This window comes from Vidua chalybeata, chromosome 1, assembly GCF_026979565.1.
Source record: "Vidua chalybeata isolate OUT-0048 chromosome 1, bVidCha1 merged haplotype, whole genome shotgun sequence".
In the NCBI taxonomy this organism is placed as follows: domain Eukaryota; kingdom Metazoa; phylum Chordata; class Aves; order Passeriformes; family Viduidae; genus Vidua; species Vidua chalybeata.
The window spans coordinates 47,828,892-47,856,439 of NC_071530.1; the positions used below are offsets into that span (position 1 = coordinate 47,828,892).

The following is a 27,548-nucleotide window of genomic DNA, read 5'->3' on the forward strand; positions in this document are numbered from 1 at the left end:
GATATTTAGAACTCCTGCAGTCCCCAAAGAGTCCCAGACAGAGATGAGCTCTTCTGACTCTTGTTTCAGACCCTCTTTGGCTAGAAGAAGGGCAGACATCCTCCCAGCACTATGCCCTTCTTCAACTCAAGGTCAAAACCAGAAAGGTGTTTTATAGCATGACATTAGTATGTCCAGCAGAACCTAGAGCACACACTGAGGCTTACTTAAGACATTGCCAGAGCACCATGTCAAAGCAAGCATGGCCATATCTGTAGGAATACACAGCAGGGTCCCTAGAGCCCTGTCAACTTTCACATCACGAGCAGATGTCTATGAAAAGTGCTGGCTGTCAGGGATAAATACTTTTCTGAGACCACTCACCACATTTACAGATGATTCTAAAAGCTTACAGGCTTACTAAGCAAGTCCAACACCAGGGAATATTCTTGAAAATGGTTCAATTCAGTAGGATAAATGCAACCAGAGTTTAATGATACAGAATGGATGCTGGACAGACATTAAAAGGAAAACAAGAAAATCTGAGAACTTCCACTTGGCTTGAGCAGACATCTCTGGGTGTTTTCTCTCAATATGACTGTAATTTGCTGCTATGGCTATGTTTTACTGCCAGGTTTCCTACACACACACAGACAAAATATTTTAAATGTTGTATGGAACATTTCAGTCTAGCTAAATGGCCAAGCCATGGGGAAGCATCCAACAAAGACAAATTTCTGTAATTCAGATTCTTCCTTCGGCAGTTGTTTTTAGTATCAAATATTCTCTTTGGAATACGTTCTAGAATTAAGGTGTGTTGAACCCATCAGGTTGCTGTCACCACTCCTCTCTAATGTGGATCACACAGGGAAACAAAACAAGCTGAAGCTAAGCGATGTGGTAGGACACTGGACCTGGAGATGAAGTTTCATATTGTAACTATTTTGGAATGCAGCATTCATATTTTAATGTGAAAATTGAAAGTGAATTTGAGATACAGAAGAAAAATTTTCTGACTTCATAAAGTATGTTGGTTAAAACTCTAGGTGTGTTTATGACTGCATTGTGCTATACACAACGCTTGACTTCCATTAAAAATAAAAGCTGTCACAAATTTTATACAAGAGAAAAATGCACTTCTGCCATTTGTAACTAAAGTAACTCTCTCTCTGTGTGCTTCTTTGTGTGCTTCTGATGCTGAAAATTTCAGGCAAAGTGGTGAAATTAGGAGGAGACATGCAAAAGTTTCAAATTTCTGTGCTTTAGTTAATGAAAGCTTATGAAATAGTTATGGGATATATTAACTGGGCATAATTGAGGGCATTGAGAAAATATAGATGAAAACTGTGTTCAATGAGATTTTAAAACTAATTTTATCTTTGTGTTCAAAGTTGAAAGTGAAGGAAGTTTTATAGCTACTCCCATAAAACAAATAGACATGTTGAGTAGATATAACATATGGAATGTAGAAATGTGCATAACACTATTGTACTGTTTTACAGAAGAAAGCACTGAAACTAATATCTGAAAGACCCTTCACTTACTTTTAACAATATTACTATTTTCTAGCCTATAATAATTATTTCCATAATTGAAATAAAGATAGAACCGCTCTCATTTAAGGATCAAATAACTGCTGGTAACATAATAGAGGTTTTGTATATGTAGAAGAGCAGAAGGAGTAGTTTAAAAAAATTATTAGCAAAAGTCTCCCAGATACGTCTGATAGTCTTATAATTGCATTTATATATTTACATACTGTGTTATCAGCAACACACAGAGCTCTAGAACTAAAATATGCATGGAAAGAGAAAATATTATAAACTTTCAGTTCAGTGGCAGGGTGAAATTCATTAGATTTGATCTTGAAGTCCATTAAATTTGATCAGTGAGGATAATTCACTGGGATATATAGGTACTTCATATCTGTCTTTGTGTTCAAGATCTGTACAGGGGAAACAAGTTTGTTATACCTCCAACCTCTGTGATGATCCCATGGGACTAGCAGGGTGTTTGGCACTGGAGTTGTTTGCAGTAGGGATCCTTGCCACCAGGAACACCTCCTGTGCACATGAAGTGTACTCATTGCGTACAACAGGGACACAGGAAGGAAACCACGACAGCACAGGCAAATCTGGTTTTGAGATGACTCAGAGGTGATTTCTGATCCTCTAGCACATATTGTCCTGGAAACCCTGGGAGAAACCCAAGCTTCAGCTCACAAATAGGATGAGTCATCTGGCCACAGGCTTGCTCTGTATCATCCTCTTCCAGTAGGACCTTCATCCATAGATAAAAAATATATCACCAGCAGCGTCAAAACTTTGTATTCCTGCTCACAAGTGGCTATTACACTCTGTCCCACTGACCATCCTGTTTGACATATGAACACTCACTACATGAGCAAACCTCTGATTTTCTTTTCTCATCCACAGGAACCTATGACAGAAATGACTGTTTGTGGTTTATCTCTTGCTTCTGTCATATATTAGGGAGGCACATGATATTTATCCCTCAAAATTATCCCCTTATCAAAAAAGCTGGCCTGTGCCAGGTGCAAAGCTTGCTATTGCCAGCCTGTGCTATATGCAGATAAATTCTGCATCCATTAGACAAGTTAAACCAGCATAAATCCTTGGATGGGAAACTGGCACCTGAAAAAAGATCCAACATTTTAAATGTTTCTGAATGTCACACACACATTTCTAACAAGCAATCTTGTAAGGACCGGGGTTTATTTTTTAAATCTTCAGTCGGCTAAACGGTGTGATGACTGAAGACATTGTATCAATAATTATTTTCTGGCCCTAATAATTTTATTAACTGAACAGATATTCAACAACTTTTTTAGAAATGTATAGTCTTTTTTTGCTTGCATGAATTGGATCAGAGTCTGAAAGAGTTGAGAAAAATAATTCAGTGTCATTTTTTTCTGCAGAAGCTTGAATGAATGCAACTTGAAAAGTTTCAACTCCTTTGACATGTTCTTTAGGCTCAGAACATTTTAACAAAATTTTGTTAAAACTTAGCATTCTCAATGTGATCTGTTCAACTGCCTCTGCCTTGTGTAGTCTTTTTCTTTAAAAAACACTCATTATCCTACTTTTTCTTCTAAATGACCACATATTGCCAAGTACTAGGGAATTTAAATACAAAACCAAAACAAACTTATAGGAGCCAAATTGTGCTCCAATTGCTTGATTATTTTATTCATTATATCCATAAAAACTTACCTCAACTAGCCTCTGGCAAAGATTTTAGTGGTTCTTTTACTGCGTCTAATTTCTGCTCCTATTTTAGTAAGGAACAATACTTCACAGGCTACAAAATTTTTTACCCAATACAGCTGTGCAGATACTAGCTTGTCCCATAACTGGAGTATAACAGCTTACTCTTCCTGGACTACATCACTAATTCAAGTATCCACACAATTTTCCATCATATTTTCAGGTGTGGTATTCTCTAATCCCCTAAATCTTTCCTCAAGCAAATTTTGGTGCTCACCTTCATGTATCAGGATGAATATTTTCTATTTTTTTCTGTCCTGCTGGGAATTGTTACCATGAGTATATTCAAGCTTTTCACATACTTCAGTAACATTTTTCACATGTTCAGATTTTCTCTGCAGATGAAGTTCTCCCTGTCTAAACAGGAATATGCAAGAAAATTGTACTAGTTGAAGGCCCCTCAAATATAGAGAGGTCTGAGTTCAGCTGAGACATCTTAACTATTCTGGAGGTTCCTAAACTGGGGCTCTGGACATCTGTAGTTTTGGTAAAATAGAAACCACTGCTGTCTCTTTACCAGCTACCTTTGGTTAAAAATACTTATTTGAGCTCCAATCCACCTTTGTTACCTGAAATCATGGGTTTTGCTTTTCAATATACCGGAAGATATTTTTCTTCATTTTCTTACACTTTCTAGATTCCATTACAAAGACCAGTCTTCTCTATCTCTCTTTGAGTAGAAGGATAACCTGTACACATAACTAGAGGAAAATTGTACTTAAATCTGATGAATCAGTGCTTTTGATATTGCCGGAGAGCAAACTACTAGTCTGTCTTCAGGTGGCTTAGGTATGATGCAAATCAGAGTTACCAGTTTCTTGAGCTGTTGGAAATCACTCACTAAACTTTTGTGTTCATGGGTTTGCACATACTACAGCTACAAAGGATGTTCCCAAAGTTACACTCTAATATTTTATAAATCAGTATGTAAAGGTGTCAAATGTGTTTCATACACTCAAAAGTTGAATCAATATACAGACAAGGAATAACAAAAAATCAATACATAAAAATATTAATACTTAAATTACCAAACAAAAAACTTTAATAAAGGCTGTAATTGAAGATAAATAAAAGCATCAAGTGTACATCCACAACTATTAGCTATGCTGTTATTCACATAATTTTGAGATTCTTTGAGTAAGGTAAAATTAAAAAATCCCTGATTTTTCTTGCTCTAGGGAATCAGATCCCAGATAATAGCCATATTACTTAGGAGGATTAATGCCTATATTTCTAAAGACATTTATCACGTCTTAGTCACTACATTATCTCAGTTCCTTTTCATCTGTTCATTTTATATATATTGCACACTAACATTCTTGTGGCACAAACTGCAGAAGTTTATGTATTAGTAACTTCTTTTGGGGCTACCATTCATCTTGTCTGCAGGGCAAATTAGGGGAACATACCTGCCACTAACAAAGTTGGGTCACTCCCGAAAAACAAGCTGTCAAATCCATTGTGTCAGTCGCCACTTATGGGCAAAACTAATTGCTCCTCAGACCTCCACAACTGGAATTTATGGTGGTCTTGGGCTGCTGCTCAGAAGCCAACTGCCTGGTTTTGGAGTCACCTGGTCTCTCGCACTGAGAGCACACAAGCTGGTGTGTCACAGTAAGTCCTCACAGAAAATTGTTCATTTATTTATTTTATGTTCTTTCTTTGTTTACCAAAACAGTCCAACTGGGCAGAATTATCCCACCAGCAACTGTCTGACAGAGATCTGCACTTGCAGCAGCACAAGTCACGTTCTTCAGTTTTGCACTTTCTAAGCTATAAATGCTATTTTTGATTTCAAGAAATTAAATTGCACACCATTTCACATACTTCCTTTCTGTTTTAGAGGAAAATACAAGAAATCAGAAAGCTGTTCCACTGCTATCAGATCCATGGTCTACTTATGGCTGATGCAGAAAAAGCCGATATACACATACAAAGATTTCAAGTTACAGTGGCTGTCACACTGCCAGGCTAAGAACAGTTCTGCAGAAGAGCTGGGAAGGTCAGATGTTTTCTCATCAAGAGCAGTCCTAGAATGAATCCAAGCAGAGAGGGCAGGAGGAACACTAGGACACATGCAGGAACTCTAACATGCATAGATTGAATCCACTGTAGCACCAGCACACAGGTGGACTGTAGACCCACAGAAGAGACCACAAAATTTATAAATTAAGGTGATCAAGGCCTCCACTGTGTTTACAAGTGGGTAGTCATCAGAGCTACACATGCATCGGCTGCTGAGCACACATTAGAGCTCATAGAAAGACTGACTAGCAGGAAAAATGCATCTCTAGTTTTGTCTCAAGGGTTGCAAGTCTTAGCAGGGTGTACAACTGCTTTCCATTACTTTGTAAAAGAATGTTAATTTGGAACTAGGTCACTCTGGACATTAACAGCTCATGACAAAGAGCAGACCTGAAATCAAGTGGTATGCACAAAATGAAGTGAAATAGTTTAAAAGTTACTCAGAAAAATTATGCAATCATTCATCATGAATCCATTGTGGTTTATCCATTGCATATTTTCCTTATACTTTTCATATACATTGTACAAAACTTGAATAATTTTGATTCAGGGAAAAACCTCGTAAACTCCTAACCCCTTCTCTCTGGATGCCTTTTATAATGACCAGGAATACTCAGTCTACATAAATTCATTAAAAGTTTTACAGAGCTATACTCTCTAAACTAAGGAAGGATGATATTTTGTATTTTTTCAGCATTTTGAAAATCCCTTTACATTAACTATTTTGTGATATCCAAAGCATACAGTTAAATGCAGTTTAAGCAGTTTACTTAATACAGAATTACAGTTCAAGCAGTTAAAGAACAGGCTGTGTCAGCCTTTTAACATTTTGGACATGAGCATTACCTCATTCTAGTGTTTCTCTCTAGGACTTTTTTTTGGGGGGGAGGGGGAGGATTGTAATATATAAAAAAGTGGCTCTTCATGAAGAAAGTGGTCTGGATAAAAAAGTTAGCAGTTTGTGAAGGCAACCCCAAAAACATAGCTTAGTCTTTGACACATGGAGGTTGGGTTAAATATCTCATCTTTTGTAGTTCTTTCCAACTTTGTAAGTCTATGAAGGTTTCAAAAGTGGTTTTCCTACTTCATGGAGGAAAATAAAGATTATTCAATGGCACTTCACCACTCCCAAGCAAGCCAATGTAGAGCTTGTTCTAGCTCCAAAGCTAAGGTTTTCCCATAAAAAATGTAGGAACTGATTTATGTTAGCCATATAAACACATTATTTGCAATTTGAATACAAAATCTTTTTGCCACTTAGTTGATCTAATCCAAGGTGTTAGGACATAGCACAGTCTCAGCACTGAAAACTGCTGCAGCTCTGTGGAAACACTGCCTCATTCCCACTACTGCAGAATGAACGTCCATCAACTTGGGAAGATTTAACTGTGAGGAAGAATGTCTATTCTAGTGCATCTAAGAGCTTGTTTTCCCTACTTTTTTCTTCATATTATTTTCATCAAATAAAAGTTTCTTTGGGGCTTTGCAGTCATGCTTTGATGAGCAGCACCAGAATGCTCAAGAAAAGCTACAAGTCACTGAAACTGGATTTTCTTAAGATATGGTAGACACACATGACATGAATACATGAAAATAGCCACACTGTACTCTGGACCAATTGTGCTTTCTATGTGTATAAGTAAGTTTTGCCTTTATCTTCTGTGACTTTTGGGGGGCTGCTGAGGTGCAAATGTGCATCTTTAAAATGATAACTTTGTTTTGCACCAGCATGATGACAGACCTCCACTGACAGACCTCACTGTATGAGCATGGGCAGTCACCACTGTTTGGCTTTTGAGACCCTCTTTTGGTCACCAGGACTGCTACTAAAAGCTTCCTCTTTTAGTCTCCATTGTCTCACAATTTGCAAGTAAGACAGAGTGAAGGCAGGTCATTAATTAGGTGCCAAGATTAATTTTCTCATGTGTTAAAAGGATAAGGTTGACTGTCCCTAGAGTAAAGGAAGGAGAGGAAATAGTGACACTTCCTCCCAACCTTTCACTCTATTTCTCTCTCAGCCTGTATCTCAGCTGTCTATGCCATGTCAACCCCAGACTGATAAAATAGGGTGATGGGGGAAAAACGACCCTTGGAGATGAAGCAGAGACGGGGCTGGGCTGGATAAAGGATGGAGGAAGCCGTTAGGGCCGTTGAGGGGCGGCAGTTGGGCGGCCACAGAGTGTCCCCAGACGAGTGGCTGCTCCAGGATAGGTGCAAGTGGGCTGGGGGGGCCTGTGTGCTCCTGAGTGGACTCCCACCTCAGAGCTGAGTGGTACCCAAGCCACTGTGTTGTGGTGTGCCTACTGTGGAGGGTGTGAGTCAAACCATGGGGTACACAAGTGTCTGGGAGCTCTTCCTGGTTACGACATCTGGTGTAGAGCACAGTCAGCCCTGAACTGGCCTGTGTGTCTGTGCATTTGTTCACTTGCACATGTTTCTCTGTTTGTGTATGTGTGTATGTGAGGGCAGATGATCCACCAGAGTGCCACCTAGGAACTCCCAAGGATCCACTGTCACACACAAGAGCTTATGCTCAGGGTGTTATGTGTCTGTAAGCACATAGACATAGCAGCATGTCAAAATCTCACAAGCTCTTGGGTATCTTCATGTATAAATGTGTGATGGGGGTTTGTGCTAAGATGTTGAATGGCTATCTGCAAAGACTGTGCATATTTGAATATCAGTTTGACAGCGTATCTGATTGTGCACCCAGATCTATTTTTATGTCTGACTAGTTCAAGGAAGCAGTTTTGGTTGTAAAGAATGTCGTAAGAGATGCAGAGTTTGCATATCCATGATGAAGCATGGATAGAAAAATGCCTTTTGTCAAGATTAGAGAAACATGTTCCCCTATCATAGACAAAGGAGAAAACCTGCTTGTCTGTTCAGGTTTAATCAGTATAATACTGAGTGCATTAATGAGGGAATGTTATGTGAAAAAGTTATTTAAAAGTACAGATATCACGTGTAGCCTTCACATGTCTGTCACATACAGCTACTATGCCAGACTAATATGCACATTTGCATATTTTCATACAGCAGCACCTGTCTGTTCTGCAGTGCTTTGCTTTGCCATCTGAGTGTGTATTACTGCATATTTTTAGTGGGAGAGCACGTGTAGAATGATTGGGATGTATAGACCATTTTCATGTATTGGTTTATGTTTTACAGAACTGATCTTGCAAAGAATTGACTGCTATTGCTCAGTTACAGAAGGTAACAATGAAAGATAGGTTATTTTGATGAAGATTTCCTACTAATGTGACATATTTCCATCTGCCAGTTCCCTCTAGTGTCAGTAGTCAGCATCATCTCCTTAGAGTCCTTAAAGGATAGGAATTAATGCCATGCTTTGTACCACCACCTGGTTTAAGGGATTTGAAGAAAGCCTGAATTTAAAATTTTAATTCTTACCAACAATTTTACATGAAATATGAAACAAGCATGAGGGTAAGAGCTCTCATGTTGTCTCTTATGCCTCAATCTGTGATCTGAAGAGAGCAGCTTTGGTGAGTGTATCAGGATAGTTAAAACTGATACATATCTGTATCAGATATGTAAGAAGCTATAATAAATTTGCTGGTTGATTTCTCAAATAACAATGCCAGAGGAGGTCACATTCATGGGGGCCTATCATTTTCCCTGAGGCAAATACCACCATATTAACCAAGAACTCTAGAAACTCAAGCTGCCCATGCTGAAGTCAAACTCCATCCACATATGTATCAGAGCTGTTGTTATGTCCAGTTCACAGTTGTCTATCATAAATATATGAAGGACATTATTCATTAATGACAGAATGATGAATATATCAGGATTCAGTTTGGGACTTTAGTTATTGGGGCACAAGTATGTCATTGCTTTTTATGTATCCCAGCAGACAGGAAGACTGATTTGATGTTATTAGAGTTGAAGCTCTTTAATCAATATTTTTCTGAAATGGTCCAGTCTTACAGCAGCTGTCATCCCATCAAAGTGCCTGTGGCTATTCTGAGCAGAGTGATTATAAGCTTGAAAGATTGTTGAGGTCAAAAGTTCTGCACACTCTAACAGATTAAGATACTAAATTTTCTTGTTTCTTGTGCCATGTGGGTTTTGCAAACAAGTTGTATATTTCTCCACAGAATTCTAAAGTGGAGTATTAACTACCATCATTGTAGGGGCTTCAGTTGAGTTCATTGCTAAGGGAATCAGAAAGCAGTGATGCTTTGACAACCATAAAAATCAGTTCTGTATGTCACATGGTCGTTTAAAAAACTTTTAAAATGCTTTGGATTTCAATATTTTTCCTATAATCACAGGGAAATGGCTGGCAAGAAGAAAGAAATTCAGCTCCAGGTATAAATTCTTATTCCTTGAACAACTTTAGAGGGAAATAGATGCTTTTTCTACCTTTTTAGAATGTTAAAATGTTAATTAATTTTGTTTCAGACCATAATTACCGATCAAAACCAGTGGGATGAAATGCTGCAGATAAAGGGTATAGTAGGTACCTACAGCTATTTTCTTTTTAATCTTTCATGGACATATGTGCAAGTTTTCATATTTATATATTAGCTTTAATAGATACTCTAGAAGACTAGCACCCTCTCTTTTAAAGAGTGGCTATATTAATATATATTTATAAAGGTATATCATTGAACCATAGAATTCTTTCATTTGGAAAAGACTCTTAAGATCATATTTTACAATCATGAATATACAGTATCTTATATGATAAATACTCATCAAAATCATATTTATTTAAATTTTATTTTTATATACTGCTATCCACCAGTGTTTAGAAAATACCTTTCCAATAAGGTATTCTCCATGGTAAGGAGGTGGATGCTTCTGTGTGTAAAATCTTTCACAGACTAATTAATTGTTGCAGCATTCTAGAGAGTGCATGTTCCATTACGTGCATTATTCCGTTTTCAGTTCATTTAGTCAAGTAACTGTCTCCTAGGAACTGTTTTTCAGTAAAAAGGAAAAAAATCTGTAACAGAATTATATCTACAGAGGGATAGTAATAGGCAAAGGCTCAGGGAGGTGAAAATCCTGTAGAATAAATGTCTAGATAAGAATGAAAACCAACAGTGGGAAAGAAGAAGAGAAAATTAAAGGAATATGAGAGAAAAGTTGCTATTTGGATTAATAATCTCAAATAGTATTCTGAAGTAGATTTCCAATGTCAAAAGTAATTGAAATTAAAGAGTATGCATCCAGTAATGTATCCACTGAATCCATTGATGTATTCATGATACATTCATTGCCTAGAAGAGGACTGAAAGATCCATGTGAATGCCTTCCCAGTGCTGCTTCAGTGCAAATATAAAGGTCTCATTTTATAAGTCCTCAAGTCATCTGTTTATAATTCCAAACTATTACATTTTAGTAATAGATGTGTATCAAGCTTGGTGTGGTCCTTGCAAAGCTGTGCTGAATTTATTGAAAAAACTAAGGAACGACTTTAGTGAAGACAATGTGCTACATTTTGCCGTGGTAAGGATACAAATCCTCTGTGTGACTATCTTTACATTTTGATTTAAATATATCTTCTGATCTGCATATGCAGAGCTTTCATTTTACTGTCCTTATACTGAGTTGCCATAATTTTGGCCTGGTTGCTTTCCCTGCATATGTCCTCATAAGGTTTTGTTTAGAAGTAGATTAGAAATGGTAATACATATGTAAGAAGCTATAATAAAAAAGAGCTGATATCCCACAACTTTTGTTTTCCTTGATGAGATTGCAGAAATATTCAAAAGCCAGACTATATAACTTTTAGTTTTAAGTCTCTGCATTATGGACCATTGCATTTGAAGTTCTTACATCCCTGAAAAACTTCTGCATCTTTTTTGCAAATGTGACCTTTTATTTAATTTTTAAGAAAACAGAAAGGGGGAAATTTAAAAAAAAAATCACAAAACTGTAGTAGTAAGAATATTTGATTACACTAGCAGTATATATATTTATATATATATATATATGTATATGAGTGTATTATACCTCCTATTAAAATTAGATACATTTGTTTCAAAGACTCAGTTTATCCAAGATGTTGACCAAGTTCATCTTTTTTCACCTTAGTGAAAACTTAAAACTCCACGATGAAAGAACTTTTCAGAAAAAAACATGAATGTTCTATACATTAAAAAGGCAGAGAGTTATGTTCCAAGACTATCTTGTGCTTTCATACCATTGACTATATTTCACAAAAAAATTAATACACTGGATAAGCTCTTCCCTCAAGACTACATTGGCTACTTCTTCATTTATATATGTTATTGTAACCTACATGAGAAAATAGTATCAAGAGAATATATTTTTCCATGATTAATTGCTGTGATACGAAGGGAGGACAATCCCATGTTACCAAAACAGTTCTTTCTTCATCACTATAAGGACTGTTAGTTGTATTTAGGACTGTAGTTTGAGTTTGCAACACCAAAGTATTTAAGAGTGGGGTTTTCCTGTGAGTAAAAAAGTTTTCTTTATATATGCATACATACTTATGTAAGCAAATAATCTTTTTTGTCTGACTTCAGGCAGAAGCTGACAGCGTTGAAATTCTGAAACCATTTAGGAGGAGCTGTGAACCTGTGTTTCTTTTTAGTGTTGTAAGTACATCACATCAGGTTTTTTTAATGTGCTGCCTACTTCTGCCTTAACTTTTCAATAGATTTTAAAATAGATGTGAAGCTGTACAAATCCTACCTTTACCTTTTATATTATGTAGGATGGTACTGTCTGATGTTTTTTGCTTGAGGCATTTCCCATGCCTGAATCTGGTGGTTCTCAAGCATATTTTTGTTGTGGCTGTTGCAAATACAGCCATGAAGAATTGTGGTAGTCACTGTTTTGGTAGTTAGTGAGAAATCCAGGTAAGTTTTCCAGGTTTGCCTTACATAAAGTGCCTACATCTGGTTACACTGAAATGATTATTTTATGCATACTTTTCACAACGGAAAGAGAGTTTACATTTCCTGGCATTATAAGATTTTTAAGATAACAAATAAAATTGTGTTTTCATACTTGAGGAACTGGAGCAATTAATCATATATTTATTATCTCTCACTGATGGACACAGAAAGCGGGTTCTCCTAGGACACAGCTGTAGTGCACTGCTCACTTAAGAAAAGATGGGGGTTGTTTTAACTTGATGGTGCCAGGACATGAATTTTCATAAGCGAGGACCAAGGATATTCACACTTTCAGGACTCTTTCAGGTTTGAATCTGAATGCTGCCTAGAAATTTTGGCAGTATTCTTGATCACCCTTAGCTTCACTATTGTGCACCTGAATGTGGTAGAGAATGCACTGAAAAGTCACACAAGCACACACACAAAAAATATGGGAAACTCCATGTTACAGAAATTAAGAACAAATAAAATCCATATTTGCATCTGCTTCCAACTGTATCATTAGTATTGAGCCTAGAAATAAACATGGAAAATTTGGTAAAGAAAGAAGTAAGGAATTAAATGCACAAAAGTTTCATTCTGAAATAACAGAGGCAGTAGTAGCTTTGGTATTCTCTTCAGTGGGCATAAGAAATGATCCTGTAGCTGGAAAAAATTAGCAAGATATTGCATATTTCAAAAATTCAAGTAAATGTGTAAATTAAGTGATGAAAACTCACTGAGAGTGTTATTTTCTCTTCAACAGCATGGTAAAATTCTTGCAATGGTGAAAGGTGTAAATGCTCCTCTCATAACTAAGATAGTAACAGATTTAGTGCAAGAAGAGAGGGAAATTGCAGCTGGAGTGAAGGAACGTGCTGAGGTACTCACAAACCAGATATTCATGCATAAATGTGTATTTTTATTATGCTTACACTGTTTCTCTAAATGTTTATGATAGTGTTTAATTTTTCATATTTTTGTCCTAACAATAAAATTATATATACCATGCGCCTTTTTTTTAGAAATCAAGTAAAATTATCTGGGTTCTAAGACACTTTTAAAGATCATCTAGCCCAACTCCTCTTGCCACAGGCAGTGTCACCTTTCACTAGATCAGTTTGCTCAAAGCCATGGGGATTGCTCTGTACCTAATGAATCCAGTTGGCTACAAAAAACAAAGGCCAACAAGTTTATTCTAGGTAACATGAGGACATAAGGACAGCTCAGTCTGATCTCAATAGTCTGCACTGTGAAAGATCCCACTGTTGGAATTCACAGTAGCAGCAGAGTCAATCCTCCCTTGTTGCTTGTTCTCCTCAGAACTCCCAAATTTCCATTATGGTACTTTATATAAACTTCAAAAATTTACGGGTTAGACTGGCAACATAAGAAATGGAGAAATGGATGAAATGCCACTAGCTCATAAATGTTTTAGTAATCTTTTTTCTTTCAGGACTAAATATTTTTTATATATAACTTAAGAACTACATCATATGAAACAAAGACATGGGAAATAATCATGTCTCATTGCTTGCTTTGTTAAAATGGAGATGAAAGAACTCCACTTAGAGTAAAAAGCTTTTTAACAAACTGAAATTCAGTTAAGGAAAATCAGACTGACCAAAGGTCCTTCCTAGAAACGCTTGTTTTCCAGAGTAGCAAATCCATTCTTACATTAAGATAAATGTGTTGTAAAGATGTGACAGCTGTGTTTGATGACTTTGATTTTGCACTGGTGATGCACTTTTATTCCATTGGCAATTACCTTAGGTAGAAGAAATCGTTTTTCCTCAAGAAGGTTCATCAGAAGGGTCTGCTGAGGAGGCTGTAGAGGAAGGTAAATATATTTGTTTTACTTTAGAAATGTTAACAGAAAGAAAGGGAACAAATGTCTTTTGATTAATAATTCTCTATGTCTAGTACTAGTAGACCTTCCTTTGGTTGCATTAATGAAATACTATGGTTGAGCTTTCTTCTGTAAGGAATTAATGTACTGGACTGTCATCATCAACATTTCCACCCCCACACTGGGAACCTTCAGACTTTAGACAGAAGTGATATGTGCCAGGGAATTTTTCTGTGTAAAGTTAAGGCCTCAAAATCACTTCTACACAGTCCCTGTGTGAGCTATGTACTTCTGTTGAGGTGGAGTTCTAATGGATGAGGGCAACCTGAGAGGATTGGAAGAGTTAATCCCTGAAGCGATGGCATGCCTTCTCTCAGATTATTCTTTCACCAGATTAGATTTGATAACAGATTTTAAAAAGAACACAAATTCATAGTAGTAGGATAAGCTTCCAAAAAAGATTGAAAAATAAGCACCATCCTGTTTAAAAGTCCTGTCTGTGATTTATCTCAGGTTTTCATTAGCTGAGAGCTACATCTTTTCTATTTTTATTGTTATCTGTGGTTACTGAATGTTCCTACTGCTTCATCTATGCAGAGAATGCCATTCTGCAATCCTGAGATGGAACAAACTCCTTCATCCTCTCCTTCTTCTTGATCTTGCTTTTTTTTTTTTTTTCCTGTGAGAGGCATTCGATCACAGTCATGGCTTTTCCTTCCTCTTCATGTTTTGTTTTTGTTATTTTTTTTTAAATTGCATGGTTCAACCGATATATTCCTGACCTCAGCTTTAGCCTATATTTTTTCTCATAAACCCTGAGACCTAGAAATACAGTATTATCATTTAAGAATTATCTACAGACTTCACACTAATCTCCAAAATATAAACATGATAGAAAGTCAGAAAACAGAGCTTTAGCTCAGGTTCAGCTTCAGGTTAGGGGATCTCTCAGATACTGTAATACACTAACATTTGACAGAAATATTTTACTTAACACATGCAGTTGCTTAAGTGTTTGTAGTATGGTAACAAGTAGTAGTCTGCTGTTTCCATTATCACTATCTTAAATTCTTCTACAGTTTTGGGGATCTGATTGAGTTACAGTCAAAAGTTTAACTGTAAACTTCAGGTCTAGTAAAGATGATTCCCTTTATTTTGATGAATGTATTACTTAGCACATTATTTTTCCCTTTTTCAGAAGTACTCACTTATTCTGTTGGAATTATAAAACCTGATGATGTCTTAGCAGGACGTGTAGAAGAAATTAAAAAAAAGGTAGAGAGAATTTAAAGTATTCATTTATTCTATTTATTTAAGAGGCACAATAGCAAAATGTAAGGTTAAGTAGATCCTAATTTATGCCCAGACTTTGGAACAGAATCTGATAAAGCATCTCTGCTAAGGATAATAAAAGCACAATAAATTTTACCTGAAATAATATGACATTCAAATTTATACTATTGCTTTAATATTCTATGCCAGCAGAGGTTAGATATTGATTCATATTGCTTCTGTTATGAAAAAAAAATAGAAAGCCTTATAACAATATATATCAAGACCAAATTAAAAGAATTTTAATAAGTGTTATGACAGGGACAGTGACCTTTGCAGGAAAGAGAATCAGAGTGCTATATAGGTTGTTTCTGCAATTACTCTACCTTAGCTGGAAAGGAAAGAAGCAAAGAGTTTAGCTGGAGCAGCTGCTACTTGGCTCATGAGGTGTGTTTTCCAACACTGGTTGCACAGTCAGCCTTTTTGGGGCAGGTAGAAAACACTCAGCAGCACCACAGGGGCTTTTACAGAGCAGAGTGCTGGTACACAGGTTAATATTGGTGTATCATCAGTACTGGGGCTGCTTACTGCCTTTGCTGTTAAAATATCAATGTATGGTACAAACCTCATTCCAATGAACTGTGAACTTTGATGCAAATCATATGTGTGCATCTCTCACAAATGCTGGCATTTAGTGCAGTAACCTAGCTTAAAACAGAAAATCATAAAGTAGACTCAATTTTTCCTTATTTGCTGTTTCTAAAGCCACGTAGTTTAGTCTAATACAACTGTTAACAAGTGCACATTTATGTGACAACTATGGTTACAATATAATTTATAATATTGCAACATAAGTTGTCTGTTTACCACTCACAGGGATCCAAAGGAGTTTAATCAATGTGAAATAAAAGGGATTACTAACTACTGAATGAATGTACTTCATACATTGAACCGCACTATATTTTTTCTCAAACATTAACTTAGGGATATTGTATTCCTGAATTTAGTGAAGTGCTTTGAAAGTCTGGAAGTTCAGTTTAGGCAAAGATAGTGGTTATATTTTGAATATTTCAGAGAATTTTAAATTTAACATAGCTTCCAAAACAAATCAATCTTTAGATTTACAATCACATATGATTTTGTATGTATCCATTTTCAAATCCCCCTAAGTAATAACTGAATAATTTCAGATTAAAGATGCAGGATTTGACATTAAAGCAGATGAGGAGAGAATGCTTACTGAAGAGCAAATCAGAGTATTTTATGCCCGGAATAAAGAAGAGGTAAAAACAAACTAAAAGCCTAAATGAAAGGAGCAGGTACAACATATAATTGTTACCAGATATGCTTGCAAATCTCTGTATGGTAAATTTTAAGTATACTGAAGAACTGAATTAATGTAGATTTAGTACATAAAAAAGATATATTCTCTATCCCTTTTCTTTCACTGACTCATATCAATATCACTACGTAGCAATCTAATATTCAAACCAAATTAAACTGGCCTCCAATTAAATGCTAAAAGATTTAGGTTAGCCTTCTGTTATCTAAATGTGCATGATCTTTAGACATCGAGCTAAATTGATAACACTATTTATCAAAATAAAATTATACTGATTTTAAAACGTGTTATGACAGGCCTAGTGACCTTTATAGGAAAGAAAATTAGAGCACTGTATAGATTATCTCTGCAATTACTCGACCTTGGCTCTTAGGTGCTGAAGTGTGGCACAAACCCTAAATCCAATGTCTTCTATGTGACACTGTATATGTATTTTTCCAGCCAGAAAATAAGTGACATTATATATTATATTTTTTATTTCTTTCCAGATTTTATCATGGGGTAGGTTCTGGGAATTAACATGTGTACAGGCAGAGAGGGAAAGCATCTCAGCCAAAATCTATTTTTTTTGTGCCTTCTCCTATATTAGGGGACAAAAAATTGCTAAAGACAGATATAAAGTTCAAGAAAATAATTAAATTAGGCTGTCCACCACTAAATGGAAATGGTCTAGCAAACTAGCACCTGGATATGGTCATATTTTCCAGCAGTGTGCTAACTAAAATTAACTCTTCAGAAGGATCTGAGACAAAAAATGAAGTTCCTTAGCAAATATTTATACCTTCTTCTATAAATATAAGATAGACAGAGGCTGGAATTATATTAAAACAAACTGTTTGTTTGATTTTATTAGAGGGAGCAATGGAAGGGTTCACCTAATCTGAAGAAGAAGGTGGAAAGGTATTCCTGTGGCATTCCAAATTAATAAGAGTGTGATGAGATGGTTCCTACTAAAGTCAGAGAGAAAAAAGAAAACTGATAGTAATCACTAGATGGCTGCACTGTGGTTTAGAAAGGAAGAAACAGGGAGATCTTGTAAGAAACCATGAAGAGCTTGCTTTGAGCAAAGTTGGGATTGTAGATTAGACAGAGGCAGTTTTGAAACAGAGGTAAAAGTAACTTATCTTCATGGGAATAGCAGCCAAATTTGAGACTAATTTGTTCATCTTGGGAAATGGGTTAAGAATATGCTTAGATATGAAGATAATTGAAAGAGAAAAGCAATGAATTGAAAGCATATATGTGAATACTTTATCCTTGTATTACTAAAGGAAAAAACTATCATACGCAAAGACATGATGCTGGCTAGTAAGGATTTAGTCAAATACTTAAAAGTATAATAGATATCCCCAAGAAAATGGTGACATCAAAAAAAATGAAAACTCACACCACAAGCTTCAAAAGTTATTCTTTTGATGGAAATGTACTTTTATAGGATTGAAAGTTGAAAATGAAGAAGGAAAAAGCACATAGCAAAGCAAATGAAGGGAAAGCCTACAAATGCCTTGCAAACACCTCAGTGTTCTATATTTATAGCCAGCTACATGACTTTTAGTTTCAAAAATTATTCACAGAACTGTATTGCAGTTTCTTATGTCACACTACATGCTGTATTACAAGATTAGCAAGTGATCACATTGAATTTCTAGATAATTTTCTTCATTCTTGTCATTTGCATTTTAACCTGGAAGAACATCTAGTTCTTGTTTAAAGTAGTTATATGACTTTCTTTATCTCAATTTTCATTTTTTTAGACATTTGATAATGTTGTCACAAATGACTGACAACAAATCTTCCCAAACAATCTATCAGAGTTCTGAGGAAAGTATGTGAATGCCAGTTTAGAACAGGAGTTACTTTAAAAGCATAATTGTCTCACTTCCGATGACAAACTCAGAGTTCCTGCAATTCATAGCGGGGGGAAATTATGTTTTTTAGCCTGACTTTGATGCATTCGTTCAATTCATGATGAGTCGACCATGCCATGTTTTGATAATCACTAAAAAAGAAGCAACTGATGCTATTCCTCAATGGATAGAACTACACAAAACAAGTGAGTCTGTTGAGCCTGAGGAGCCAATCAAGTAAGTATCAGGGAAAATGTGTATCTGTGATTCAGTCACAGTGTTCAGAGCATACCATAAACCAAGGCATGTTCCTACAGACACAGACGTGTCCATGTGTGCAGGTCCAGGGAGCAGGAAGAGTTCATCATCTATTCCTTCACAGGACCACCAGTAGAGATGCAACCCTAGTTCTCATGGGAATTCAGAAATTCCTTGCTTCCTAGTTAAAGATGACAAGCCAAGGTCATTGATCTCTTTGAACTCACCTTCAGTGGGTTCTCAGAACAATGGGAACAATGACACACTTCAAAGCTGATGTAGTCCTTGCAATTCTAGTTCACCCATGCCAGGGCACTACCTGCACTGCCTCCACTGAAGGTTGCACTCTTTCCCATGTTTACCCCAATGTTCCTTGGGAAGCTGCCCAGGGCAGACCAGGGCACACCTGAGGCATGCTCTTCTCCCTGGGAACACTGTAAAAACCAGCAAAGCAGGGGAAGTGTACTGGTGTTTGGGTCCCCACCCTGCTCCAAGACACAAAAAATTTTGTAAGGATTAGATGTTCACAACCATGGTATCTTGAAATGTGTGTTTTTCTTCACTGCCAAGGGTTTGAAGAGAATTTTAAGGATGATAGTTGTATACACAGCCTCAGACAATAGAGTATTCAAAAATTCAAAGATCAGATCAAGTTTTATATTTAGACATTTACTTAACGCAACATGAGCTTAAATACTTTGTCCGAAAATGAATGAGTAATTGACATTTTTGTCGATGCCTGCTGCATCCCTTTCTGCATTAATTTAGTACAGCTGGGGAATATTGCATTTCCTACAAGTGGCCAAGAGGGACTTTATTTACACAGCTAAACAAACGGGCAAGAAATAATGAGAAGTGTCTCTGTTATCAACTATTCTGTAGTGCTATCATTTTTTTGATCATGCTGTACATATATTAAGCACAAGATTTCTATTGATCATTCATTATACACTGTACACTTGTCAATAGTAATTCTATCTCATGAAACAGGGAAACTATTTTGAATAAGCTAGAGGGGAATTGTTAAAGCAGCCTGGCTGAGATTTCTCCTTCAGAGCACATGATCAGTCACTTTTTGAGAAGATTAATAATTCTCTTCTCAGAAATGTTACTTTACTCATGAATCTGAATTTAATAAAAACTTAGTTTTGCATTCTATTCTTATGTTTCACTAAATTTTAATAAAGTATGTCTTCAAAAATTCAGCTTCTTAACACTAAGCAGTGATTTAAATACTGTATTATTTCATGTTTCATCAGATTGCCAGGACTCAAGGAAACTGAGAGTCTGGTAAATTTATGTGATGTGCAAGACAGTGTTGAAGATGCCAGCAGACAGCTTGCCTTCTTTTTCCCAAACTTTCATATAAATGAGGCAGAAAATCCTGTTGAAAGGACTTTGGCCATAATTAGACCCACTCTCTTGAAGGAAAGGCGAAGTAAGTGTTAATAACTGTATTTTCTATCAAGGCTATATATATACTCTCATAATTTGAATTTTTAATTATAAATTCTAACTCAATTAATGATATTTTTTTAGGTTATATTGTCTCTCCAGCATTAGGCCAGCAGTAATCTTTGTCTGGAATGAATTTATGAGGTTAATGTTTTTCATATATTGAAAATGCAAATGTCAATGATAATTTGTTCTTTTGGTTAATTTTTCAAGAAATTCTGCAGATGAAATATTTCTAGAAGACCTCTCAGAGAAGCTCATATTTTCAAATATAGTATAGGGGACTATATTTCTCACCATAATAAAGTAGCTGATATTCCTGAAGAGCAGGCTCAAGATAGATGAATGGCAAGGGGAAAAATATCCAGCCCAAGATGTTCTATGCTGCATGAGGCAGTGCTGCCCAGAGGCAGTTCTAAACAGACAGCGTTTTTACAGATTAAGTTAAAAATCTACCCCATTACATGAAGTTTCATCCAAAAAAATTTACTTCTCCTCTCAGTCATATATTTACATTTCTTCCTCAATTTCAGATAGTATTTTTATTTCTAACTTGAGAATCCCTGTACTTGAGCAATCTTATGTGCAGAGAGCTGAAAGACTACAATTTTGATCTTTCTTTGTGAATTTATTTTCCTTACGGTTGTCTAACATGTTGCTTAGAGCAGCAGTTCTGCAGTTCATGTTTAGGTAATTACACATTAATTTTGTAGGTAATTTTGACTTGTGCCAAATACTGCTAACTTACCCATGTGGTCTTGTAAGACTGTGTTAAATAAACATTTCACCTATTCAAATTCCTTAGACCTTCTTTTGCTGGTAACAACATGTATCATATTTCTCAGTCAGGATTTCCTACTGAGGTTTTTTAAGCAAGAGAAAGCCTAAATACGATGAGGATCAGTTTTCTGAGTGTCCAGGCAACTAGTGATGCCTCCTAGCAGTTGCTTTAAATTAGTTTCACGTTCTTTAGTTAGGAAACAAATTCATCCATAAAAAATTTAACATTATCATTGAAAAGTCTGTGTCATTTCTCTACAAGTATGCAAATGAATGAATGGATGGCAATTTAGCATTATTTAAATATATTTAACAGATTCCATTCTTCAAAGGATAAAGGATGATGGTTTCCAAATAGCAATGCAGAAAGAAATAATTCTATCTGAGGACCAAGTACGTGCATTTTACAAAGAGCATGTAGATCATGACTACTTCCCAGTCCTTCTAGAGCAAATGACCAGGTATGCTGAATGAAAAAGGAGAATGTAAATCAATAGAATCCATATAGAATCAGACAAGACTGAAATTTTCACATTAAATAATTGTTGAATCAGAGACAGAATGGTGTGGGTTGGAAGGGTTCATTATTGCCCATCTAGTTCCAACCCCCTGCCACGGGCGGGGATACCTTTCACCTGAATAGGTTGCTCAGAGCCCCATCCAACCTGGTGTTGAACACTTCCTGGATAATACATGGCTGCAAGACACACATGTCTAAAAGTTTAGAAAAAGACAAAATAGGAACAGATAATTGCAGTCAATGGAATAATTTCCAAGTACAAGAAATAAAAAAAAAATCAAGCCTTTAAAAGTTACTAGCTACTCCATATTGCTGTATGTATGATGTCTCAGTGGCCAAGTCCACTGATTTGAGTGAAAACAGTTTAGGTCTGCTCTGAAAAGGCTGCATTTAGGTTGTCTGTAGGAGAGCTCTGAAATCTTCAACCAGGCCATGTGCTGGATAACTTGGGGGAGAGAAATAAATCATGTTTGGATATTCTCTTCATATGAAGTTGGGATATGATTAAGGCGTGATCAGTCTTTCTCTGTCTTGCCATTGTGACAAAACACAGTAGCTTTGCAATTTAAATTTATATTTAAGCCCCATAAGGTTTTATCAGCCTGTACCTGTTTAAACAATCAGATCAGTTTTAAGGTCCCCCAATACTGGGGCTCATTTTCCTAGTCTGGGCTATATATAATCAAATTACTTTTTAAAAGTTCCAAGAGTTTTTGTTCTTTATTTTAATGCTACTCTTCCCCATGTACAGTGGTCCAACTCTTGTATTGGCTCTAACACGGGAAAATGCTGTATCACACTGGAGAAGTTTACTAGGCCCAAAGACCCTTGAAGAGGCTAAGGAAAATCCAGACAGGTAATAGTCACAGAAGTAAACCATCATTCACAGCTTCCAGCTTACCTTCCACATGCCAACTAGTGTAACTATAGTGCCACCATCTGGAAACAGATATGCATTTATGCCGGTTTTTAAGCTTTTCTTGGAGGTAATAGTAACACATAGGAACGTCAGCATTTTTTGAGCTATAATGGCTGCTAAGCAGAATTAAAATCTGAGTTTTAAAGAGTGCCATGAAGTGAAAGGGGGACTCTTGAGTCAGAGAAAAAATGCTGGTAATACCTATTCTTACTAGTGGGGGGGGGGGAGGTCTTGAAATACCACCATTATTTTTTTTCTTGAAATACCCCTAAGATTTTCTTGTAGCTTATTGAAAACTTTGCATCAGTAGAATATTTTATTTGTGACTAAGTTTCTCCTACACAGTTTATAAACAGACACCTTAGTTCTGCCTGCTTATCACATTGCTCTAGGAAACTGCAATTGTACCCCCTTACCTGCTGCTGACAGAAGTGTCATTTCATTAAGAAATAAGTGGTATTTCTTGGAAATATAACAACACCAGTGTTGGGAGGGAGGGTGTTTATATTGCAGATTTCCAGATCAACAGTAATTTATATTCCCTGGGTTGAGGCTGATTATAGTTCAGAGCTCAAAATGGCTATGCTTTTAAGTAACCTCACTCTTTTAATGACCCCTAGTTTGCGTGCACAGTATGCCATTGAAAATGTACCTATCAATCAGCTGCATGGCAGCTCTACACCCAGTGATGCTCAGAAGGAACTAGAGTTCTTCTTCCCTGAGGAACAAACCTTTGCATTAATCAAACCTGATGCTGCTAAGACTCATAAAGGTAAGGCATTTAGAAAGTATGGGATATATCTAGTGATGTAATAATTTCTACAAAGGATTAGCAATGCACACTACAGTAAATCACATTAAATGCATTCTTCTGACTCTCTGAAGTACATTTTCTGTGCAGAGAAATGCTTTCACACGGCTTGAATAATTCCGATCAAGATGTCAAATGTGACATTTCTTTTGCTTAAGCTGCCTGTAGGTCTTTCTTCACTGGAATAGTGGTGAATCGAAGAAAGAGAGTTCCTAGCTAAGTTAAACTGTTTAAGGGCAGGGCACTTCTGCAGATTACCTGCCCAGCATCTTTATTAGTCAAAGGAGAGAGGCACTTGCCAAACTTGTATTACTTATTTCAGACAGGTATCTCTACTGACTCAAAAGGGGTCATTGCTCAGTTAGATGCATTCCCATCCTATGTTTTACTTACTGTAAGTGTAAGGGAATAAGGAGAAAAAAAAATAAAAAGAGCACTATGTAGAATTCAGAATCTTGTCTTAAGGATGTTTGCTGCCACTCTTTAAAAATCCTCTACCTAGACCTCCTACTTAGCATTATTCTACACTGTCCTAACAAATTTCAGTAGTCTTTCTAATGCTAATTCATCATTGACTTTTGTGAGTTTATCTTCCCCTCTTGTGAAAATACAGATTGATTTTGGCCAGCCAGCTGATGTTCAATACAGCATTATAACTACAGACCACATTCTGTTCAATGTGAGAAATAACAGTGAATGCTATTGGCATAGTTTATTAAAATCTGGGTTTGATACGTGCATCAAGATGGATAATGCAGTGACAATGGTTTCTGCCTATTTTACAGGACTGTTGAAGTGTTTCTTGTGTTGTCCATATTTGGTTTGATACTGTAAAAAGAATTCTAATAGCTATTGGTGATTTTTTTTAGAAAAAGGCATCTAGTATTTTCTGAATTTTTTAAAGTTTGAGTGTTTGGGGTTTGCATTTTTTGCATCTAAACCATTTCAAATCAAAAATGAGCTTGTTTGTTATTCTCCTAGATGAAATTATGAAAAAAGTTAAAAAGGCTGGGTTTAGCATCTCAAAGGTAAAAGAACAAGCTTTAACTCGTGAAATGGCTGCACACTTTTACAAGGATCATGAAGGAAAACCTTTTTTTGAAGAGTTGGTGAATTTTATGACACAGTAAGTGTCTTGGTTTACGGTACTGAGGTATGTAAGTAGACATCACACTTTCTACAGTGCCAACAAAACATGCTATACCATAACTGGTGCAAGGATTTTACAACCTGTCACTCTTTCTGGGAAGTTTAGTGGCTTCTAGCACAGAATACTCTTCCTTTAAAAGGGAGATTTACAATTCTTTTCAAACTTATGGATAGTTTTATTTTGGATTTTATTTTCCCTAAAAAGGAACTGCTTTCCAATGGAATCCTTTTTCTTCTCATGCGGGACAAATATCTGCCTCATAATATTGTTAGGATAGCTGATGAAAACAGTATGTATTGTCTTGCTTCAGAAATTATTGGGTGAGAATGTCTTTTGGACAAGAAAATCCAAATATCTGATCATCATAATCTCTTTGACTTTTAAATATGGGATTATTCCTTAAACAAAACACACAGAAACAAATTTTAATATTTAAGCAGTTTAATAAAATTAAGATAGTTCAATGCTTATTATAACCTTTCATGGTACCTCTGACATTAAAGCTAAGGCTGCATCTCAGAAATCTCAGAATAGTGTAAGAGGTTTTTTATATTGATTTTACAGGGGTCCATCAGTGATAATGGTCTTATCAAAGGAAAATGCTGTGGAAGAATGGAGGAAACTAATGGGTCCAACCGATCCAGAAGAGGCAAAGAAGACCTGTCCTAAATCAATTCGAGCTCAGTTTGCACACGATATTTTGTCTAATGCTGTTCATGGTTCATCTAATATAGAACACGCAGAGAGAAGCATTCAGTTTGTATTTGGAGAGCTGGATGCAGACTAAACAATTAAGAGACAGTCTCTGAAAATTGATATTCATGTAATTAGATGGATTTGTCTACCCAACCACTATATTTAAGGCTACATAAACACACTTATTTTTCTTCAGAGTCCACCCAATTTTAGTTGGGCAGGTTTTGTTATCAGCTCTTCCATATTGCAAAACATAGCAATGTAACAAGTAATGCCTCCTAGGAGTTTGACACTAGTAATGGTTTCTTTATGTATGCTTAGTAGATGTTTTTTCTTTTATAATTTTAACAGATTTATGCATTTCCAATAGTTCCAGGATTCTAAAGTGTTTTGTGTATATCTACCTTAAAAAGAGCAAGGACAAGGGTCAAGGAAGGTGATTAAAACACTATTAATGGCACATCCGCTAGTGATGTGGCTCAAGTTTTGCAGTTCCAAACATGAGCCAAATGGGACTCCTGGGCCCACTGGCCAACTGCATATGTGTGCATCCCTGGTGAGACTGCTCTGGGCTATTAAGGTCTATTGATTCCCTCAGGACCCTGAAAAACATTTGCATTGTTTACTCATCCTTTTCCTAAATGTCTTCTAATGATTGCTGTCACAGGTAGGATAATGAACTAAAAGTTTATTTCCAGTCCATTTACTTAATTCAAGTATATCAGAGGAACTAAAATATAAAGTCAGCTCTTACATAACAGCTATTCTTGACATGTACCTCCTTGCCAAACTAGCGAGTTCATATCCTGTCCAGTCTAACTTGGCTGGCATTCATGAAGAACACAAATATTATTCTGTAGCTGATGTATTCTCACTTTTACTGTCTGTCTGTTGAAGGTTGAGATTCTAAAGAATGGTATTCACTTAAAGAAATTTATTTACATCATTGATTTTAAGTGTGAAGTCTAGAAAGAATGAAGTCCTTCTCATACTTTTTTTATCGTTCCTATTGTATTTAGTACAACTAGCTGCTATAATGAGCTTCCTGACAAATATTTCTGTTGTGATGGGGCATTTGTTATTATAGACATTCCTACAGCAGAAGTTGGACTGAGCATTCTCCTGGTGGCCATTTTCACCTACAGCTGCTTTACTGCCACAAACTCAGCTTGAGGTTCGCTAGCCCGTAGGAGGTTCTAATTAGTGCAGAATTTCTATGTTGCCTCAGAGAGGTGAGTTCTGAGAAACACCCTTCAGGATTGCTGTATGATCTTTGGCTTCTTTTTTACTTCAAAAACTCATTAAAACAGTTCTTCCTGGCATTATTGAAGCACTCTGGGTCTTTTGGACCATGGCATGCTGTACTTTAAACCAAGAAGCAGCCTCAGAAATAGTAGATTGCTTGAGTAGTGCAATTTTGCATACATCAAATCAGCTCATTTCCTCAGATCTTTGCTGGAGTTAATGGCTTCTCAACCAGTGGGACAAATACAAAGCTGAATGTTTAGGTGGGTTTATTTTTTGACAGGATCAGAAATGTTGAAAATAGCAAAGTGCTTTTATGTCTTATTAAGAGTCCATAACGTGTAGTGGAAGTTCACAATTAAAGAGCTTGATAAGTATCATACAGAGGTTATGAATACTGTGAATCACTTATTGCTTTGGTCTGAGAAATTTCAGTTTGCTGAGGGGGTACTGTAGCTCTGCCTCTGCCTATCTAAGTATGGTGAAATTCTGTATACTGAGTTATTGCTCTTGCTGAACCGTTATCCTCCATACTGCATCACATCACTCTTAAACAATATAACATTTTTGTCAATTTAGTTTAACTACTGGATTTTGAAGGATTTTGTCTATTTGGGGTTCCATATTCATATGTGTCAATTACATCCCTGCTTTGTGCTTGGTTAAAGCAATCCATTAAATTCTATTGAAATATGCATAGATCAATGACAGTTTTTTCTTCATGTTGCCTAAATATCCAAACCTAAACTGAAATGTGTGAACATTTAATTTATTAATGCTCATTTCTTCTCCTAAATACATTCTTGATCTTAAAGTCTTCTAGCAGCTTTGGAAAGGAGAAATTTAACAGATACATCTTAAAATATCAAACATAACTGTTTCATTCAGATGATGAAGAGATTCAGATTTGTAAAGCTTTCATATCTTTGAGAAACAGAGTTTTGTAGAATCATCAAAATATGCATTCAAAAGAATGGCAATCAAAATACTGTCAACATTTTAAGAGATTACTTTGTCTCTTTAAAAATTTAACTCACTCTGTAGGTATTGCGCACATTATTTATTGCCATCCACTCTACTTTGAAAATTATATTGCTGTGATATAGATATGGATTCAATTTTTAAGAATTTTAACATTCCTGGTGGGATCAGCTATTATTTGATTTATAGAGTCAGAAGGACTCTGTTCCAACATAAACTCCAAGGAGTCTCACAGATTAAAATCTTCC

The 27,548-nt window shown here is 36.1% G+C and overlaps 1 protein-coding gene across 1 annotated transcript; it reads left to right on the top strand.

The window, feature by feature from the left end:
• The first annotated feature begins 7,473 nt into the window (after positions 1-7,473).
• On the top strand, positions 7,474-27,014 carry NME8 (NME/NM23 family member 8). Its single transcript, XM_053946259.1, has 17 exons — positions 7,474-7,605; positions 8,463-8,507; positions 9,593-9,629; positions 9,723-9,780; positions 10,669-10,775; positions 11,822-11,893; positions 12,942-13,058; positions 13,949-14,015; positions 15,223-15,299; positions 16,487-16,579; positions 18,577-18,722; positions 20,003-20,181; positions 21,295-21,439; positions 22,250-22,354; positions 23,038-23,189; positions 24,210-24,354; positions 24,943-27,014. The coding sequence occupies exons 3-17, from the start codon at positions 9,597-9,599 to the stop codon at positions 25,163-25,165; spliced, it is 1,719 nt and encodes a 572-aa protein (XP_053802234.1). The 5' UTR covers positions 7,474-7,605; positions 8,463-8,507; positions 9,593-9,596; the 3' UTR covers positions 25,166-27,014.
• The last annotated feature ends 534 nt before the right edge of the window (positions 27,015-27,548 follow it).

What these genes read in the sequence shown, in the direction of transcription:
- NME8 (XM_053946259.1), top strand. Translation starts at nt 9,597, where the DNA reads ATGGCTGGCAAGAAGAAAGAAATTCAGCTCCAG. An exon ending in GAGTGAAGGAACGTGCTGAG is followed by an intron (nt 13,059 to 13,948) that starts GTACTCACAAAC and finishes CAATTACCTTAG; the next exon opens with GTAGAAGAAATCGTTTTTCC. An exon ending in GCTAAGGAAAATCCAGACAG is followed by an intron (nt 22,355 to 23,037) that starts GTAATAGTCACA and finishes AATGACCCCTAG; the next exon opens with TTTGCGTGCACAGTATGCCA.